The sequence below is a fragment of the Strigops habroptila genome, chromosome 5 (assembly GCF_004027225.2).
Source record: "Strigops habroptila isolate Jane chromosome 5, bStrHab1.2.pri, whole genome shotgun sequence".
NCBI classification, from domain to species: domain Eukaryota; kingdom Metazoa; phylum Chordata; class Aves; order Psittaciformes; family Psittacidae; genus Strigops; species Strigops habroptila.
The window spans coordinates 3346561-3367505 of record NC_044281.2 but is presented as its reverse complement, the minus strand read 5'-3'; the positions used below and the strand labels follow the sequence as shown (position 1 = coordinate 3367505).

Sequence of the window (20945 nt, the reverse complement as noted above, 5' to 3'; positions counted from 1 at the left end):
CAGACTTCTTGGCTACACTTAAATGTAGTTGCTGCTTTTGGTCCAGTGGCTTTACTGTCTCTGTCCCTTGTGTACACAAGAGCAATTTCAGCCAGGCGTACGTACAGGCACAGACAGAGAGAATATGAAAGGAATTTTAATTTATGAGCATTCATTCAGCTTACACAAAGAGGAAAGATGTTCAGGAACAGGAAGACCCCTAAGCTGCCTTTGAGGCGGAAGAAAGTATGAGCAAGAAAAGAAAGAATGAGCAAGAAGCAGGCAAGACATGGCAAAGAATCAAACCAACAAGAAGGAGAAGCATTAAAATTTCTGCCTCTAAATTCCCTGTAAGAGCAGGAGTTTCTTAAAGCAGATTGTTAGCCAAAGAAATGTGATAGATAGTGATGCCAGAAAGAAGAGATCACTTCCCTATTATCTGCTCAGTCTTAGTTAGGTACATATGATTCCTGCTGAGACCTAAAGCTTTGTGTCTGAGTCCTGAATTATGATGTTCTCTAACATCATTTCGCTTCTCAGCTGAGACAGCCAACTCACAGCTAAAATAAAGAAAGAGTAGTGTGATGGTACGAATCTGAAGACTTATTTTGGAGAAAGAAAAATGAGATTTCTGGAAGTTCTCTCTGTAGTTCTTAATACCATGAATTTCTTTGCTACCAGAAGACACAACAAAAACGTCAACATAAATGCACACTTACAGAGATAAAAACATCTGTTCCTTTACTGATACGCTGTAAAGGTTCACTGCAACATGACAGCTTTAGTTAATGACATACCCACACTTCAAGGCTTGCAACATCAGAAACGGACCCCAGAGGGTTTCCATTGTACCTGCTCACCTCAGAGTAGGCATCTTGTGAATTTTATTGAACATACGATCCAATCTCTTTAAGATGAGGATAAGGGCAGGTCTCACCGCCTCAGCTGTCCAGTCAGTGATGGGCAGCATCTCCATGATGTAGCGCCGGAGCCCTCGGCTTTCCATCGTCTGCGTGTCATAAGGTGCCAGTTTCAGCAGGGAATGTGCGATTTCTGCCAATCTAAAACCAGGGTTTCTTAGGAGGAAAATCAAATATAACTGCTCCACGTGTGTCACTGAACTAACAGATAGATCTTTAGTAGTCTAGGGAAATGAAAAAGATGCAAAAGTCAAATGTGCTGCTATTTAAACTCTTAGACCTGATACCACGGTTCCCGGCCTGTTAAGATTCTTTTGCTGGAATAACTGTTTATACACATGTGAATGCTTTAAAGAATATTTTTACACTGATATTAAAGGCACCAAACGAACATCAGGAATCACAGAATTGTGTAGCTAAAATAAAAGTACCTCAGCTATTAGATAAGATTACAACATGGCAAATGCCTGTGATAGAGATACCTGACATCACCTGTCAATTAATGAGTGATCTGTTTTGCTTTCATGACTGTTTTCAGTGCCACCACTTTAAGAGGTCTCGCTGTGCAATTTTCAGGTGTTAAATTCTAAAAATAATGTGCTGTCCCACAGGTTTACACAACATGTACTTTGTATCATAACTCCCCGCAGCTTTGATTTGTTTCTCCTAACACCTCTACAGATTGTGTTGCTGTTTCTTCTTCTAACCAACCCTCCCAGATGGCCTCGCCAATGGCATTTTCTGTATTGACTGTGAAATACCATGGCAACATTTAACTTGCACTTGCAGTTTGACAAAGATCTACTGAAAGACCTGAATATTTGCAGTAGACAAAGACAAAAAATAAATATCTACTAATAAAAGGAATAGAAACATCTATACTCACTGAAACATCAATAGACTTTGTAGTGTACGATTACAGTACAATCCTATTTGCATTGTGGGGGCTTCTTTTGTAATGCCTTTTACTAATAGGACATATTTCCATTATCTTTAAAATCTGCTTAGCAATATCAAGGGCAACGAGTTCCTCAGATTAACCAAAAGTGCTATAGAAGTGTCTCTTTATGCAGCCTTTCCTCATTATTACTTTTTACAACTACTTTGTCCTACTACGGAGTAGATCTGTTTTCTTAAACACTGCAAAATTTAAATTATCATATGATTCTGCTTCTTTCTGGCAATACTGTATCAGTGGTACATAATGGTATATGCAGACTTTCTTATGTGTTAAAAAGCGCGAGATCCACCTCATCCAACTTGAGACATCAACCTCAATTAATCTTCTAGCTCCGTTCATGTAGAAATAAGCAACCTGGGAAATTCTTATCTTCCTGAAATACTGGGATAAACAGCTAAGTAGACGTGCAGCTCCCTTTTCATTGGGTCCAAAAAGATCTTTAGGACTTTTGCAGTCTAAACATTTAAGTTTTAAATGGCTAAAAGTGGGTGAGATTAATCCTTTCTGAAGTGACTAGAATATTATCTTGTTTTTTGCAGTCTCTGAAATGGCATCTGTCAGCCTCCCAATACCATGGCTGTCACATCACATCCTGGTAAATCTGCTCTCAACTTAGAACTAAGGGGTTTTTTTCCTACAGCAGTTAAATCCTGTCAGTCATTTCAGTGATACTTAAGAAATGAATTTATATAAGAATCAATTTTTTTTTTTGCTTTTATTTAGGCTAACTATGATAAACCAATTCAGATTGTAACCCCAATAAGGCAGTTATTTCTAGCACTTTCCAGGAGCCATAAGACGATCAGAGCATAACTCATTATCTTTTCCAATTCAATCCCTTAGTTTCACTGCTGTAACCTTCGACTATGAAAAACCTTCTCCCTTGAAAAGAATGCAGTATTTGCCAGCCTCTTCTGTGTACTGTGACTCTGCTTCACAGAAGGCTTCTCACAAGAAAGTATCTTTCCAGAAAATATACCAATAACACCTTCTGTACATATGGATTTAAGTTGGTTAAACTTGTCTTTCAGGAGAGTGACATGAAATAGCGTGAAGAACAGTTAAACTAAATTAGTCTGGAATATAAAAACATGTAGAAGTGCAATTCCCACATTACTGCTGAACTGCAAATGCTTCTGGGTAGCACATTGGAGCATTCATGTTACATACAAATGTAAAACTAGAGTAGAAAAAGGACCAAGCCCCTTAACTTTACTGCACTAAATAAAGTTCATTCATTAAATGCATGTTCCTCACTCCCACTGAAATCATAAAAAACCCAACCCAACATGTTTAACCAAAGACATAATGGGTCCTGAGCATCTCACTTTGTTCCTAACATAAGACTAAAGTTCTTATCTCAGGCTTCTATTGCTAAAAGTCACGGAGGTTGCAATGCATCCAAACAGATGTATTGACTTCTGAGGCTTGTATCCCTTGGAAAAAATGTAGAGGTGGCACTGCAAAAGCAGCCATGCCCATCAGGTTTTCAGTTTGTTTGCAGCCAAACACTGCATAAGAATGGCATGTGTTTGTGGAAACAGACATCTCTTTAAAATTGCCCTCCAAATTATTAAACATTTGCCAGAGGGAGGGGAACAGCAACATTCAATTCATATGCAAACACGTATGAAAACCAACAAAAGCTACCTCCTGACTCTCAAAGGAATCTGAGGCATTTGTTAAACAACATCTAAATTGATGTCAAACACAATTTTGTGTTCTACAGAGACAGCCTCAATCCAAAGATCTCTAATTGTGACAGAATCTGCCAGCTTAGGGCCCTTGCCATTTTTTGAAGAGCATGTGTGTAAAAGGTAAAAGAGTTTTTAGAGTCCAGGGGCAGGAACAGAGCTGGTTCAGGGCACTGCTAGGATCTGTCACCTTTCATCTTCCTTTATGAGGTATTCCTGAGGAAGAAAGTATAGCACTCAACAGAGAATAATTCACAGCCAGAATCATAGAATCTTACAATCATAGAATGGTTTGGGTTGGAAAGGACCTGAAGATCAGATGGGCTTCCATGGAGCTATTTCATCCACTGGAGATGGGGGTCTGAATGAGACCAGAGGAGACTATATGAAACCTTCCTTATACACAAGCAGCATCAGGTACAATCTAAGGAACATCCAAAGCTCTTCATGTTTCAGACAGCAACATGCAACTACACTACCAAAAAGTCATTCTATCTGCTATTACAAAACAACCCTAAGAGCTAAAAAGGAATCCCCCTGAAATGAGTAAGTAAAATCAGAAAGCTTGTAGAATACCTCATGTGGGACTTCACATCCAGCAGCTCCAGAGAAGTCACTCGTGGCTCACCAGCCAGATTCTGCAGAATCTTCAGCCTCGGACCACAGTGCTTGTAAAACTCTGTGCAGATATTCAGCAATGACTCCCGCGGCCTCCTGAACTCCTCTCTGGCAATTCGCTCATCCAGCTCCTCTCGGGGGAGACCCTGGCCCTCCTCCAGCAGGTGAAGATTCTCCCTGGAGGGTATAAAATGAGAAAAAGTAGGAAGCGTTACATGCAGTGGAACAGCAGGGATAGGTTATAACTACCTCTCCAAATTGTTTTTGCAACAGCTGCTTTCCACTGCCATTGAAAAGAAAGAGAGTTGCATCTGCAATAAATCAAAAAAGGGAATTTATAATCTGCAGTGGCTTGTGAAAAAATGTAAACAATTTCTGTATGAACTATCCTTTGCTATACCCATCCTTGAGGTAGCTGTCACAGCAACAGTGGGTGGGACCCAGTGCTGGTGAACCTGGAAACTGCTGGAGAACAGTTCACCACATGTCAGGGAAGATGGGGTGAAGATTTTACTGTACCTGATGAAGTGTAGTTTGGCTCCCTGTTCTGGGTACCTGGGAAAACAGAAAGAGTGCAGCTGTAAACAGCAACTTGGTAGTGCCTAAATTGTGCCTTTCTGAAAGAAGGTGACACTGTTCTAGCCTAGAGGTATACTCACCATGAGCAGAATGGTATCTTGTGTCACTGGAACAGTGGCTATACATAAACCACACTGGATAGCCTTTATTTCCCAATTAGCAGCAAAAAACAGATTCCTATAGTTATTGCCCTTGTTATGAAAGGAAAAATTCAGGCTCAAAAACTCTCTCAAAAATTTGATTTTCACCCCAGTGCTCAGCCCGTTTCATGAAGCCAGAGCTCACCTACTGCAGGGAATATTCTTTGATTTATTGTCATTTTCTCCTTGTTGAGAAAACATTAATAAACCCTGCACCCCTTGGCTAACACATCCAGTGCTGGAACAGTGATCATTCTACCATCATGAGCCTCCTGCTGTTGCTAGCAGATGTCTGTTGCAATGATAACACAACAGGAAACCTGGAGCAGTGCAAAAATATTTTGGATCAGAGACTGAATATTTGATAATCAGAAAGATCTGGAAATGTAAACCAAGATGGCTGAGTCACACAGCAGCAAGAGTCTCTACATTGCCTGTCAGCAGACACGTATTAACTGCTCTCCCAAACCAGCAGACAAATAATAAAGCATTACTTTCCATTACACCTTATTTTCCTTAGACTGGGCAATCTTGCAATGGAAGTAAATGGCATATATCCATTTCAGACTTGAGCATGAAGGGCTTTGTCTGCTTCTCAGATCCAAGATTGAAAGTCAAAGCTGTGTTTCATCCATGCATGAATTCATCTAAAGAACAACAGACTGATTCCAGGAGTTACCAACTAAGACGTATACACTACACACCTATAAATCGACGTAACAGCCCTTTGATGATTCATGCAGAGAGTGATTTCTATCTCCCTTCAATACAAAAAAAAAAGACAAGGAAAAAATCTGGAAAGCATGGCTTGCCAGAAGGGTGTTCCTGATTTACAGTCCTATACAGGCCATGGTATTATACTGGACTATTGGCTGTGCACAGACTTACTATCAGCTGTTACAGACAAAAGAGAAATCCAGAGGAAATACTTTGCTCTGGAAGAACAGCTATGGAAGAATTCCCTTTCCAGGTCAGCACAAACATGCAGATTTTAAGCACAGTAAGGCACAGCTGGGCTAAGAGAAGGCAAGGCTGCCCAGAAGAATCGTCAGTACTGCAAAGAAAACCTTCATAATCCCAAATGCTTGGGGGTGGATTTTGTAACAAGATTTTGTAAGCCCTTGCTCTAGGAGTAAATTGTCCAGGAGCCTTGTCTGATTTTCAGCAGCCCAAAAAATCCCCAGACTGATGTGGAGGTGACAGAAAGAGACCATAGGAAAATAAAAGGGGATGGGAAAAGGAAAGAAAAAAACCCCAACAACTAGAGGAGATGCCAGTCTCTGAGTCTCAGCTGTCATGCAGTTTGAGCTCGTACTGCTGTTCAGTCTCTCAGAACAAATCCAGAGGGATGTGACTCTTCTGCTACCCAAGCATGCTCTGCCCAGTAGTCACTTTGACAGGGGACTCAGAAGGAAGCAAAGCAGAGAACTGAGGGACGTAGTTGCTTTGTCAGTATAACTTCTAGAGTGCAGAAAGGGAAACAAAGAGAAAGATGTTTAGGATGGGTGTCCTCCATTTTGATATCCCGGTGTTCTATTTAGTCAGATGCTTTTAAACTAGAAATTCTAGTCTTGAGGATTTTGGTTACTGTCAGAAATGCAGTCCTGTGTGCTCTTTTTATCTGACTGTTTTCTCTCACAGTACCTAGAGCACTTCCTCAGACAGCTGAGCAATAGGATGTTACCTTAAGTTAAAAAAAAGAAAAAAGAAAAGCTGTTCAGAAAAATGAGAAAAAAGAAAATCCCACTGACTTACCTGGTGTTCACACCAGCTGACATGGTGTGGTTTGCTGTTGTGGTCCCTTTATGGCCTTGGTCACATCGACTCATCTGTGGGGCTGTCATAGGCCTGGCAGAGGGAAGGTGAATAGCACACTGAAGATTAAATCTAACAGGCACACTGCTTGTGATCAGGTGGAATCTGGCACTAATTTTACCATGTCTAAAACTTAACCATTATTCAAGCTAAGCTGCATATCGTGACCTCCTGCACATTTTCTCTCCCCACACTGACACCAAAGGCAGGCCCGGACCTTTGAACCATGTAGGTTACCTGGTGAGAACTTCTACACTGTACAAGAGGGCCTGCAAAGAGGTGGCAAGGGCAGCCATAGCAGCAATCTCCTCACGAGCTGCTGTCACAGTCTCCGCTTGAGAGGTTTGCCGCTTCAGTTTCTGCAAGTAACAGGGAACCAGTGCTTCCAAGACCATCAGCATCTGGAGGCTGGAAAATAACCAATACTTGGTCTGTTTTATTTTGTCAATCCTGAAACTCGCATCAGGCATAAGCTTAATTTTCTATCTGAAGAACCACGGATCTCTCACTAGCCTTGTGATTTCATTGCTTCTCACCAGATAAGCAGTCCCAGGCCAAAGAAACTCTTGGATCAGGGGGAAAATTAGCTGACGCATGAAACAATAAAAACAACCTGAACTTCTGGGTATCTTCTGAATATGTCATCCATTTGCAGACATTCATTTTCCCTTCCAAAGATACTTTTCTTCTCTGGTTCCCTCTCAGAAACTAACCTTTTTGCTTTAGCGGTTTACCTCCCCTATCTCTGTTATCTTCCTGTTCTCTCCAGCTGCCCGTTTCTCCCCCTCCAGTCCCCTCTCCATTGCTCCTCTGACAACAGAAACCTGCAGGACACAGCGTGATCCCCACTTGGAAATACAGCTTACATGTTTCTGCTCCAACTGCCATCCAGCTTAGTGCTGCAGCCAGTGGCTGGCAGGATTTGGAGCCAGAGCCCTAAGAAAGGTATCAACAGCAGAGGCTTGGCCTCATGGAGGAGCCCCATGCTTAGAATGCATTTCTATATCCTCTGCCTCCATTTGTCAACCTTGCTTTCACATGCCATATGCAGCTTTTCAGAAAAGCAAGAAAACAGATTAGCACCTTCTGAATGATTCTGGAGCATAGGCCACCACTGTCACACAGAGCTTGATGGCTTCACTGATTGAAAAGGTCAAATCTTCATTCCCATAGCAGAAGTCTGAAGGAGTAAAGCAATGAGAGAAGACTATCACACAAACATATTGACTATGAAAGGAGCTAGCATACTCCTTCCTCTTCCCCTCTACGATTGCTTGCTTCTTATGTTAACAATTCCCAATAGGAATTTTTGACAAAAATCTGTCTATGTAAAGGAACCATATGTTGCACTCCTACTTCCACCCTGCCATCCAAGAACTCAGTAGGTGAGAAACAATTCTCAGTAGGTCAAATCACTGCTGAGCGTAAGGAGTCCCATTTCAAACAACACCTATCAAAAGCAGAATCTTAAGCTCATATATGACAAGGACACATGTCAACTTGATGACAATTTTTATGCTCCCTCTGCTTTTTCCTAGATGTTTCTACTGCAGTAAAAACCACGCTGATACACCACTGAAGGCAGAAGATAGTTTTACTTCTGAAAAATCAAGCTACTTCTATCCTGGCAGCCACATGGATGCCAGCACAAAAGTGAGTCTGGTTTGCTAGTGATTTAAGAAAAAGTTTTCAAAAGCATTTAAGTCTCATATTACAAATACTGCTTTGGGGGTATTTAGTGTCAGGCATCAAGAAACTGAAGTATCCAGAGAATAGTATCTGTAATACAACCATAGTCCCATTTTCAGAAGTGACTTCGGTATGCAGGAGCCCAAGTCAAACTTTAGGTCCCGAAGCATGTAAATCACTTTGAACAATGGAACCTGGAAGTCAGGTGTTTTAGGTAATTCTGATCTAACAGAATTGATGGAAATTCTGATATTGTGTGCCTGATGGAAAACACCAGGCACACAACATACTCATCTACAGCCTCATCATCAACACACACTTGGGAATTTTCAGATGCCTTTCAATAACCCTCCAGAGAAAACCCAAAGATTTTATATAAATGTTCACTACAATACACAAAGAAGAAGAAATATGTTCTGTTTCTGTACCACTTTATATTATAACTTGTGATATAATTGTGCAGCATCATAAAATCCCAGTATATAACAAACCTTTATCTTTAAGGCTTCACAGTTCATCAAAATACGCATTATTCAAAGGAAGTGCAAATTTGGAAGAGAAGTTGAAGATTCTTATAAAACCAGCAAAAATTACTCCCCTGCAAATCACAAAGCAGCCGAATTCTTTAATACTGCATTGCATGTATAACTATCAAGAGACACAGTGTGCTGGATACATCATACAGCCATATGTATTCTGCTTTGTGATAAATTAGCACCCCCCCTAGAACTCAGCACTGAATGTCTGTTGAATGTCTGAATGGCATCCATCATTTACGAGTCACAGTCTGCCCACGGGAGAGGATGCTTTTCTCTCCTGCCCACATGGAGCAGAAGAAAGGATGACACCGATCCTGTCAGCATGATACAGTTTATTAAGCATCTTTATTCTTCACCCACACATGATAAAATGCCAGGGGCTAGTCTCAGACTAGCAGGCTCAATGCAGAAGAAGCAGCTTTGGAATAAAATAAACGAATATTTCCCCTCCTGCGGCAAATATCAGAAAGATGGTGGGGATAAAGCCAACCTTAAAAGCCTCACAAGGCATAAAACGCAGATATGACTGCATTCCGGGAGAAGAAAAGGGCCCTGAACAAACCATGCTGCATCAAATGCATATTGAATCAATAAAAAACAAACCAGAATTACTGAATAAAGGATGCTTTGCTATTACCTAATGACCTGAGAGGCTTTTCTGCTTTCACCAGCTCTAAGATGTCCAAAATGTCTGGAGTATCTCCCTCTAAAGACTGCAGCAGGTCAAACAGGCACTGAGCAGACACTCCTTTGCTGGTTCCATTGTTTGTAGCATCCTGTTTCAACAACAGACATTCTTGGTTGATTTTCTGAGGGCCTGTGTGCACCCCAGGAATCTTTATCTGGAGGTGTGGGCAACCTGTTTTTGACAAAGGGCCTACATGGAGTTCAAGAGCTTAGAGCTATCAAAAAAGAAGGCTTGCCTGACTCAACACATTGATGATGCTACAGTGGAAGCATCATCTGAAAACTGCACACAGCTACTTCCCAGAAAGAGCAGATCTTTGCTGTCCTGTGAAGGAGAAAAATGTGTGTGCTCATAGTGTATGTGCAGTTAGATTTGGCAGTCCCACTTAAAGTTAAAATTCCATTAACTTGTTTTTTAACTCACTAAAATGTTAAAAATTAATTAGTGAATATTTCAAAACATGGCTTCAATTCAGTCATATAGTTCACTAAACTAAAGCATTAAGCTTTAGTTCCTACTGCTGTATTCTAAGAAAGGATTTGCATTTAAAGTTACAAATGTACAAAAGTACAAATTTAAAGTTACAAAAGTTACAAAACATTACTGTCCTTTTATAACCTATTTATACAGAGAAATTTAAAGTGAGACCACATTTACCTGGATACCAGTGGCCCATTATCTCAGCATCCTGCTCAAATCAACTGACCAACAGAAGCATGCAGAAATAAGCTCAGGACATGGTTCTCTGCAGCACCAAGTGCAGCAAGCACATGTTCAGTAAGAACTGTTCTCTCTCTGTGATCTCTGATGGGGGGGCTGGCTGCACACACAGGCTTCCCCAGGCTGAGACTAGGGAATGGCTTTTACTCACAGGGAACTCCAGGAGAGGGGCCACACTCGCAAAGAGCTGCAGAATAAAGGGCTTGCGGTGCAGGATGTAGAACTGGCGGCACGCGAACTCAATCGCTTGGCGTAACTGGGGGTTGCTTTCATAGTCAGCATATACCTGAGCAAATGAAAATGACATGGAAGTGCTAGTCCAGTGGGAGGGCTCTTCACTTCCTGACCCCAGACCATATCAGCTACAGCCTTGTCATTCCTGCTATGTTTGCCTAACACGTTTTTAAAGATGGAGACTTGACTGCCCTCCCTGGCAATGCATTTCAGAGACAGATTATCCTTAGAAAAAAGATTTGCTTGTCATGCTTGAACCTTCTCTGTCACAGCTTTGGTCCATTATTTTTTGTCCTATGTATCAGAGGTAGATTCCTTCCCTCTCCTTCCTAGAAGCACTTCAGTTGTTCAAAGCCAGTTAATGCTTTCTTCCTCAATCTTCATCTTTTTTCAGTCAATGAAATCCCAGCTCTTTCAGTCTTTTCTCACATGACATGTTTTCTAGATCCCCATTCCAGCCTCCTGTATCTTCTTAACTGATAGTTTTTGTGCAGTGCCCACAGCTGGACAAAGCCAGTGCTTCAAGTCATGAGTGCTGCTCACTGGAGCAGCAGAATTATTCCATGTTTCTTTCACATGTTTCAGTCACCTCAGAATGGCATTTGAGATATTTTCTTTTTATCCTTCAACAGAAAGACACTGTTGATTCATGTTTAGCTTCCGAACTATAACAACTCCAGTATTCCGTCCTGCAGAAGTGCTAGTGAACCAGCTACTTTCCCTTCCATATTTATGTGGCTGATTATTCATAAGGACTTGTGTGTGTCCAACCTGATAAACATAATCTGTTTTTTTCCCCCCTTTTTTCAGACTACATCTTCAATTTGTCAAGAGAATTTGAACTCCCAGCCTGTCCTCCAGCACACTGACAGTTCCACCTACTATTAAGATATTTTAAGGTGTTTAGAGTGGCATTTCCTTCAGGGCTGGCCACTGAACCAGGCAGCCAATGTGTTGCCAAAGATGTGGGATTTGTTTCTCAGTTATGTAAACAATATAAATTGCTAGGAACAACTTCACTGTGCTTCCTCCTTCTGTCCATGTCAATTGCCTGTCTGCACTTCTCTGCTGGTACAAGTCTGTGGGAGGTTTGGGGTGACGGTAGGTAGGAGTTTCTTGCTATTCGATGGCAATAGGAAATGCTGAGACTTTACAGTAGTGCAAAATTCACATTACAGCACAGGACTCTTGAAAGTTTCTAAAATACTATTATAGAGTGTGAGACCTCTGCAGAGATGTATTCACTTCTCAGTAGCCTAGCAGGCTGAAGAGATTAGTATGTCTTTAATACAAGACAGAAGCCTCCAGCATGCTTATGAGGACAGTCAATCACCATGGCCTGTTCCACTTGCAATATGTCATTTACTTGAGGAAATAATTAACTGTATATGGAAAAACCTGCAACAAAAAGAGCCCTGTGGGGGGTATGTGCATGGATGCTTCAGGAATTCAGCTATTAATGGCTGGTTCGAGCCCAGAAGTGGTACAAGAATTTGTTTGTGATGACGACAAAGAAGCCAGCAGATCACTTGGGTTTTCTTTTGGAATTGCTTTTTTTGCCTCCCAAGAGTGGTATTTTATTAATTCAGTAGTTGACAATAATTGGTAAGGGGGTAGGGATAGGAAAGAATTGCAAAAGTCATTTCTCTCAATGTAAAAAGTGAAAATGAAGGGGGAGTTCCTTGCTATGCTGAATGGTTACTGTCTTCAAATTCTGTCTTCAAAGTACTTCAAATTAAGCTATTATTTTATTTCAAAATGTCTAATTGTTTCTAATGACTGTCCAGTTGTTTCTAATGACTGTCCAATTGTTTCTAATGAATAAGCCCATGCACTGCAGACCTGGATCCAATACATACTTATCTAACCATGTAAGACATGGTATCAGAGTTTCCAGTTACTAAAGAGTTTGTTTAGATAGTTGAATTCATCACTGGTCCTAATTACTGTGCTCTGTTAACTATGTTAAAATGAACATATGTGGGGATGTCATGGGCTTTGCTTCTTTTGCAGAAATGATAGTTTTTTCTGTATTTGCATTATAACGCTAAATTTCTATTTAGATACTTCAAGCCCTGCAGAAATAACCTTTCTGTCTGTAAAAGAACTATACTTTGTTGTTTGGTGGGTTTTTTATTTATTTTCAGTAGCTGATTTTTCTCAGATGTCAACAGGGAAAAAGGCATATTTATACACCTCAAAGTGAAGAGAAACTCCACCTCTAACACTTCCAGTATTTGCCATCACTCACATTGAAAGAGAACATACAGTTTTGCATAAACATTCAGTGTTATTTTCTGTTGTTATTTAAATTTCAGGCAATACAATTTTCATACCTAAGGAAGTGAATGTAATTCAGTTTCAGCAAGCAGCAAATCCATATATTTCAACTATTCCCCACATTTCAGCCATCCCCCAAGGGAAAAACACTGAGGGAGACAGTTCTGTAACAAAGCACTCGCTCGGAAGTCTTCCCTTATATTGCTCATGGAAGTGGCTCACCTGCAACATGCTGGGGAGAACCCACTGGTACCCACTGAGGGAGAAGAGGTGGTTAAAGTGCACAGCTGTGTTGATGACCGTGGCAGCGTACTGCCTCAACAAGGCACTGTCCTCAGGGTGCAGGATCAGGGCACCGTTGAAGACGTTCAAGAACAGCATGATCTCATCCCCCCAGGGGAACTCGCTGGGCATGCCAAGGAACATCTCCTCCAGCAGCTTAATCCACAAGCTTTTCTGAAGAGTGTCCAGACCAAAGAGCTCTTTCCCAGCTGCCATGGAGAAGAGGCAACAGCAATCAGCTCTGTCCATCACAGCCAGCTTCACAACCTTCCCAGAGGCCAAAGGCCTCTCCAGAGAGCCCTCCCACAACACTGACCATCATTCTGCCTTCCTGTACTTCTGGAAGTGCCCACAGGGCTTGAGCAAGCTTTGACTGAAAGCAACACACATGAAGAATGAGAGCTCATTAAATCTCATCCCCACTGGTTGAAAATTCTCTTTCAGATGTCCCACACATTACAGGACACTGATGCAGTTACAGTAAGGCTTCTAAAAGCAAGTGCCTTTAGGGCCTGTTACAGCACTTGCCGATGCAGGATGGTAAGCAACAGTGACCTGTTTAATCCCCAAGTTAGGCTGGAAACTCTACTTGACTTTCAGAGCGAAGTTTCTAAATAAGTGGGCTGTTTCTATATCCCTGCTGCAGAATTTGCCCAGTCTTCACTGGAAGTCCATTGCTTCCTCAGAGTAGATGGCAAAGGACTCTAAGCAATCCTTTTTTAGTTGCAGTTACACTACTGGGCACAGTATTGCAGCTGTAGCCTCATGCATAATTTTAATTCATAATTATACCTTATTCTTATTTGGGTCCAAAGAAAGTAGCTTTGTCTGGAGACCTCTAACAGCAAAACGCTTTCTGCTGTTGTGCTTACAAACCAACAGCTATGTATCATTTTCCCCAGGAAGAGATTTATCAGCTTTCAGTAATGCTACAGGCCTGTGTGTTTCTCAGGCAAATGAAGTGCCTTACAGAAACCTTCTGGGCTCCATCCAACCACCAGAGAAAGCTATCAAAGGCCATACCTTGGGGATCACTGAAAAGTGAGAACTCGGCATCAATGGCACTTCGGGGAAATGAAGGCAAGCGGAGGAGGTCCTCCTGGAGCATAGATACATGGGACTGCTTGTGGGCAGTAGGGATTTTCTGTGTCAGTGATATCAGGAACAGCACCCGCCCCACCTCTTCTAGCTTGCGGGTGAACACCTGAGGGAAAGAAAGAGACAAGATCAGAGTCAGCCCGATCAAAAAGTTCTGTACAACGCATATGCACTTTGCTAGGTTAGCTTCCATGGCTTTCTCTAATGCGAAAGATACTTCACTCATGGCCCAGAGGATCCTGTTGAAATTCACAGGCCAGTGCTGCACCCTTTCACTAGAATTTGTGTCACCACTGTCCTTCAGCCCAGCTCCACAAAGATGGATCATGCTTGTAAAAAAGAGGTTTCAACAACACTTTCTATTTCTGTTTGACCCTGAGTGGCTGTTAAACAGATTGCAACCGTGCCATGCATTAATGTAAGCTTTGCCAATGTGAGCCCCATGGAGGTCAGAGGAAACCAACTCCAAACTGAAAGCCATGCAGTTGCAGTTGCTCTCTGCAAGGGCTTGGACTATAGTCAGCATGAGGTTGGAATTGTTAGCTACCTTCTGGGTTGAAGTTGCTCATGAATGGCCATAGAAGGTGTATGTATAGTTGCAAAAGAAGAGTAGTCAATACAACAAAGGAGACTAGATTCTGAGTTACTGCAAATGAGCAAAGTCCTGCTGGCTTCAGATTATTGCTTCTGGTTTCCTGGGAAACTGAGTTCCATTCTACCAGCCTCCTTTGAACTTCTGACTGGTAGGACTAATCAGGGTAGCTATTTTATTTTGATGCTGAAAGTAACTATAAGGCAGGGTGATGCTCAGTAGTAGAAGCAACTTTCTTTGGAAGCAGTTTTAAGACAATCCTTAGCTACTGGGATGAAGCCAAAACTTGAAGTGTGCGACTTAACGTGTGACAAAGCTCAGCTTCCTATGTCCTGCAGTCACTATGACCTTGCTCTGGGTGCTTAATCAATCAACAGTAAAGAAAGAAGTTTTCCATGGATTGCTGCTCTCTGGATAGACTCTACAGTGCTACTCTTCTTTGCTCAAGCTGGATGTTGTCCAGCAACTTCTTGCATGACTACAGAGAGGCTGGTAGATACTGATTTAAGTTTTACTTTAGAAATATTTCGGCCTCTAAGTACTATAAATAGAAAAATGTGGAATGCAAAATAATGCCCTGAAAAAACTGGACAGGCCATTTTAATAGTTTTGGGACACATCTCCTAGAACCAGAGTGAGGATAATTTCTGTCAGAGAAGCAACCAAAATGATCCCAAGTAATTTCAGACTTTTATAGTGTTTCTACTAACAGATGCAGCACATGAAATGTTTCCCTATTCTGTACTGTACACACATGGGGTGACATTAATGGTAGTCTCCATTATTTTAGCTGCTAGTCCTCTTAGGAAGCTTTATAGGTGCTTTTTTAAATCATTCCTGATGATAATTTCCTGCCCCTGCACTCACATGTTAGGGACACAATTACAGTAGCTGGGTTTTGGCTGGAATAATACAACTGTTAACACCAAAATCATATTGTTTAAACACATCTCTCCCCTCACCCCCTTTATTTCCTGCTTGTTATCATTCTTTGCAGCCACAGCTGGAGCAACTTTTCCCTAAACACACAACTTTGTGCTACTGAGACAACTTTGCTTTTGTGGAAAACAGAACATGGGGCTTCTAAAGGTAGAGTGATCTCAATACCATTGTCTTACTGTCACAAGAATTGATATTTGAGGGGTTTGCAGCACATTAATGGCACTGCCCTGCCACTTAGGGTTTAGTTCCTAAGGGAGAGCTCCTGGGAGCTGTAGAACATTAGGATCAGACAGATTATCAGGTCATGAGGCTGGAAGATAAGGAGAACAGTGCTCTTCTGAGGGCAGATATTCCCCTGATGAAACAACTGCTACTACTGTGCCTCTGGAAGCAGCCATGGTAAAAGACTAGCATCTGAGAGCAGGAAAAGAAAGAGAGGCAGGTAACATTCTCTACGGTGAGAGGACAAAAAGGAAGGTAGAAGAGAATTCCTGCTCCACAGCCAGAGGTCTCATTAAAGAAAGGAATAAGCAACTTTTGAAGCTAAGGCAACTGAAGCTTTCTGGCCAAATGTATGAGAACACAAAATGATCCACCCAAAAGAAGCTAGCTGGGGAAAGTGGGAGAGAATTCACATTGCATTCTTTGACTCTTCTTAAAATACTATACACCTGTCCAGTGGCACCAGAGCCGATTTCATGTCAAGTGCTACTTCTCCAGCAAAGCTCTCAATCTGCATGCAGCACGAATGAAGGCCTCAAAAGGGAAAAGTTTATTTACAGGGTTTGTTTTTTGGCAGAGGTGTTTGATGACAGTAAGATACCTGCTTCTGAATGAGCTCTTGACCTTTTTCTGGATGCATCTGCACCAGGTTGAGCTGGGGAGAAACTGACCTCCGGAAAGGATAAATGTCACGGACGTAGGTCTGCCAGGAAAGGAGACAAGTGTGTTTTAAACAAATGTATTCACAACGGCATCTCTCAACAGACCTGAATAAAAGGCCCTTTAGCCCTTCCTGAAGCTTCTGCGTAAAGGATTTCAGACAGTGTCAGGCATCATGGAAGAACATAAACAGAAAGGAAATTTGCTCTTTTCTAACACAGCTAGATGATAATGACTTAAGAGCAAGGGACTCTACTTCTGCCTTTTCCCTCTGCTGTCAAACTCTAATCTTTCACCACACACAACTAAACACCTGAGATGTTGTGCCCACAGGACAGAATTCTGTCTACTTATGGGCTGCTTGTTCTCTTTTAGATAACCCTGATGTTTAAAAAGGTTCAAAACAGAAAGAACAAAGTCATCTGGACCTGACCTTTGCCTTACCTTGTTGTAATGAATAAGATTCCACCGCTTATCCATTAAAAAGTAATGAGAAGACTGAGTTTCAGGTATGTTAAAAAACTCCAAACACTCCTGAAAAGGAAGAAAGAAAACCATCTTGCTACTTATTAGTTGTCTTGCACAAAGACCACAATACCTGAAAGAATATCCAGCTAATAATGTATAAAGGCACAAACCGATACGCCTGAGGCTGGTACACTCTTCTGTCATTAATTCTTAATATCTTTTTTTAATCATAAAGTACATGAATATGTTTGTGATAATCAAGGTATGCTGATATCACAGTCCTGAAGACTGATCTTACTTATTTTCATGTCTTCATACTGCACATATTTGTCTGGCTACATAAACCACATGGGTATTGCAGCTTCCATTTCCATACTATGTATTTATCAAGTTTTAGTGATAGGTGATGTACAGAAACACTAAAGTTCCTATCCTTTAAAGCACTGAGATGTAATTCCCATTCAAATTTATCATAATTGCATGAACTGAAGGCATTTACAAATCTGCTTCCTATATGGCTCAATTAAAGCCATCTTTGGCAGAAGGGGGTACTGATGTCATGGCTACTGAACCATCACTTCCACTCTGATCTTGATCATTCCGTTGTCTTCACTGTTGATAAAACCAAGCATTTAAATGATCTTTGTATTTGTCCAAAGGACAATACACAGCAAATACCCAACAGGCTGCATTGTCTTCAAATGTAGTTGCCTTTATGGGGTTTTGGCTGTCTGTGAGGTCTGGGCGTTTCTATTGCCCTTTAATATGGGATCCTGTTTGTTGCCAACTAAGCTGTCCTCACAGGGAGACAGAAATGCCTATGAGCAGAACTTCTCTTCACAACACTGAAACAGGATGGTCAGGCAGAACGTATTGCTGCTATACAGGTATGACAGGTAAATGTACTATTAAGCAGTTTGTCAGGTTCAAAATCTCACTCCTACCTTCAGAAGAGCTTCAAACTGTGTGTCCTCATGGACTGGTAACTGAGTTGGGATGTCGCACTCGTTCTGTCCATGCACGACAAGGGTTTTTGTGCCTAAAGGAAGAAAAACACTTGCATTGTCCCTGGCCTCTTTAATTAGCTCAATTTCAAAAGACTGCCCATAGAGGAAAAGTGATAGTTAAAACTCATTCCTGGGCAGACAAACAATGCCAGTCCTGTCTGGAACCCATTTGTAGTGTTAGCATAGTCTCACACTTCAAAGTTAATGAGAAATTGATCTGTTCCTACAGAATGAGCTGGCTTTAGGAGCAACTGTCACTCTGAGTAATGAACAAAACTAAAAGGTCAGATCTGGTTTTCAGCAAGATATCTCTTGCGTGACTTGTGACAGCCTAGGCTCGCAGCATGCTCTTCTTGGGCTCTCTCAAGACTTAAATGAGAGAAGGCTCCAGGGAGACCTTATAGGAGCCTTCCAGTACCCATAGGGGGCCTACAAGAAAGCTGGAGGGGGACTTTTTACAAGAACATGTAGTGATAGGACAAAGGGGGATGGCTTTAAACTGAACGAGGGTAGACTTAGATTAGATATTAGGCAGAAGCTCTTCCCTGTGAGGGTGCTGAGGCGCTGGCACAGGGTGCCCAGAGAAGCTGTGGCTGCCCCATCCCTGGCAGTGTTCAAGGCCAGGTTGGACACAGGGGCTTGGAGCAACCTGCTCTAGTGGAAGGTGTCCCTGCCCGTGGCAGGGGGTGGGAACTGGAGGAGCTTTAAGGTCCCTTCCAACCCAAACCATTCTATGATTCTACGAGAAGGTTGCATCAAATCAAACAGAGCCTGAATGGTATAGACTTGCAATGATCATCCTGCCAGCCTTTCACAATTCAACTGTCGTGAAGCTGTGGATTGAAAAGACTGTTCTAACTCACTTTCTGTTTGCTTCTTTTAGAGCTCGTAAAGTGGCTTCCTCTATCTCAGTGATTTAGAGGAGGAATTTACTGACTGAGTCCTCAGCTTAAGAAAAACCGACTTCAAATACACAGCCATTTGTAGCAGATCTTTTTCTGATCCAGTTCTAAAGGATCTTCTTTTTGGTAGAGTGGGTCATGAACTTGGAAGTGAGTGAGTGAGATTTAAAGACTCATTTCTTATACCTGGCATTGAGGCAGTCACCAGCAGCTTTACTTCGCACTGTTCCTTCTTCATTGTTTGTTTGAGATCCTTGAAGAAGAGTCCTTCTACATAACCCACCACTTCCCAAAGGAAGGTAAGTGTGGCAGAAATGGCATCCATGCCCCACTCACATGGAGTGCGTACAAAATACATGATCAGTCCTACCTGCAGGTAGCAAGTAAGAGGAATATCAGGTTGTACACAGTCTTTTAATTGGGCAGAGCATTGATCTAAACACAGAACGAGAACATTGTTGTTCTACCTTTCTTCACTCAGAGGGATCAACTCATTAACCTTACAGCCTGGAAGTTCCTATGTACTACAGAACAATCTGCTTGCACTGTTCTTCCTTTTTGTAGAGAGGATAAGGGTTGTGGGCAAAACGTACTGTTGCAGCCCAGCTTTAAAGCCATTGTAGATGAGAAAAAGGGAGAATCTTTGCAGGAAGAGATAGCCTTTGCCTTCTGCTCTGGTGTGCTGCCACATAGACACCTCCAAACAACAGAGGGCTCCCACAGTAGCATACATCTTGTCTGTTTCATCTCCTAACTGCAGCAAATGCATTTTCCACAATCTTAAAAGAAGCTGCTATATTTGCTCCAATAGGACTGTCCATAAGCAAAGCACTTTCTGAATGAAAATAAGTAAAATAATTAAAGGTTTCTGGCACTGGGATCCTTCTATTGGTCTACAACTCATTGTCTATAATTCAATTCACAAATCCAAGATTAAGAGTTTAATAAAAAGAATAAAGGTTCCTTTTCCTCTCCCTAGAAGGACTGAAAGGCTACTGAAAGCCAGGAGTTACGAGCTATATAGGAAAAGTTAAGAGCATTTATCTCCTTGCTGATCTAAAGTTAATCTATCTAAGATTAACTTTTTAGGATACATGCAGGCAGAGGTGAGATTCTGGGCTGCATGCTGGACCCACAAGCTACTCACCAGGTAGTTAAAGAGGATATGAGATGTCTGGGCAGGAAAGTCCCCAATGTTCAACAAAAGCTTCCTTAACATATACATCAACTCATCCTGGAAGAAGACAAATGTTTTTTCTTTCCATCACAATATAGAGAATGGATTTCACACTCTTGTCCTGTCTGGCTTTGTTTCTTCCCATTTTTCCATACTCCCTTTTTCGGCTCTGTCTCTCAGTGCATGAAGTAGAACTATATGCTTGTGACTGCTCCCATATTTCCCAAAATACGGCCCAGGGCACAGCACACAAGTCAATGTCTTTTATCTCAGAGACCAATGCCTCCTAATGCAAATTGTACTGACTGTAGCACCCTCATTCTGCACTCTTGTCCCTGGGATTATTCCTGTGTTGCTTATCACAACAACTGACTATCTCGATGATGTGTGAAATCTGTTGAGTTCAGGTCAACTCAATAGCTGTGGCTGCTGGGTAGGAGGTATGGGCAGAATATGAATGCTCTTCCTTTAGAGGCTGCCTGCTTTAAATATAGGCTAATTCATTTCTTACGGTGCGAAGGGGTTGTAGAGGGGAAGGAATCTCACGTCCAGCTAAGGACAGACAGACTGTATTATAAATTTCTTCTGTAGACCTCATCCTCTTACCCACAAGAAAGTTGAGCTAGTGTTATGGGTATGAATGCGCATAAGACAACCCACGCCAATGATATATCTGCTAAAACTTCCTAGGAAATGTACCTGTTTCTCTGTGTTCTGTACTCGTGAGTGTAGTACGCCT

At 41.7% G+C, this 20945-nt stretch overlaps 1 protein-coding gene across 19 annotated transcripts in view; it reads right to left on the bottom strand.

The window, feature by feature from the left end:
* The window catches only part of UNC80 (unc-80 homolog, NALCN channel complex subunit), a 123511-nt gene that overhangs the window by 27016 nt on the left and 75550 nt on the right, over window positions 1-20945 (bottom strand). For all 19 annotated transcript variants that reach the window (XR_003991487.1, XM_030486765.1, XM_030486769.1 and 16 more), the window contains 15 exons: window positions 20177-20263; window positions 19216-19399; window positions 18065-18159; window positions 17097-17186; window positions 16594-16695; window positions 14162-14342; window positions 13079-13347; window positions 10494-10628; window positions 9572-9710; window positions 7790-7886; window positions 6944-7114; window positions 6647-6739; window positions 4692-4727; window positions 4131-4349; window positions 840-1040 (listed from right to left, as the gene is read on the bottom strand). Coding sequence is in view for 18 of the 19 variants with exons in the window: in XM_030486765.1 (XP_030342625.1) it covers window positions 840-1040; window positions 4131-4349; window positions 4692-4727; window positions 6647-6739; window positions 6944-7114; window positions 7790-7886; window positions 9572-9710; window positions 10494-10628; window positions 13079-13347; window positions 14162-14342; window positions 16594-16695; window positions 17097-17186; window positions 18065-18159; window positions 19216-19399; window positions 20177-20263 (2099 nt within the window). In the remaining variant the exon portion in view is untranslated. The remainder of the gene's footprint in view (window positions 1-839; window positions 1041-4130; window positions 4350-4691; window positions 4728-6646; window positions 6740-6943; window positions 7115-7789; window positions 7887-9571; window positions 9711-10493; window positions 10629-13078; window positions 13348-14161; window positions 14343-16593; window positions 16696-17096; window positions 17187-18064; window positions 18160-19215; window positions 19400-20176; window positions 20264-20945) is intronic.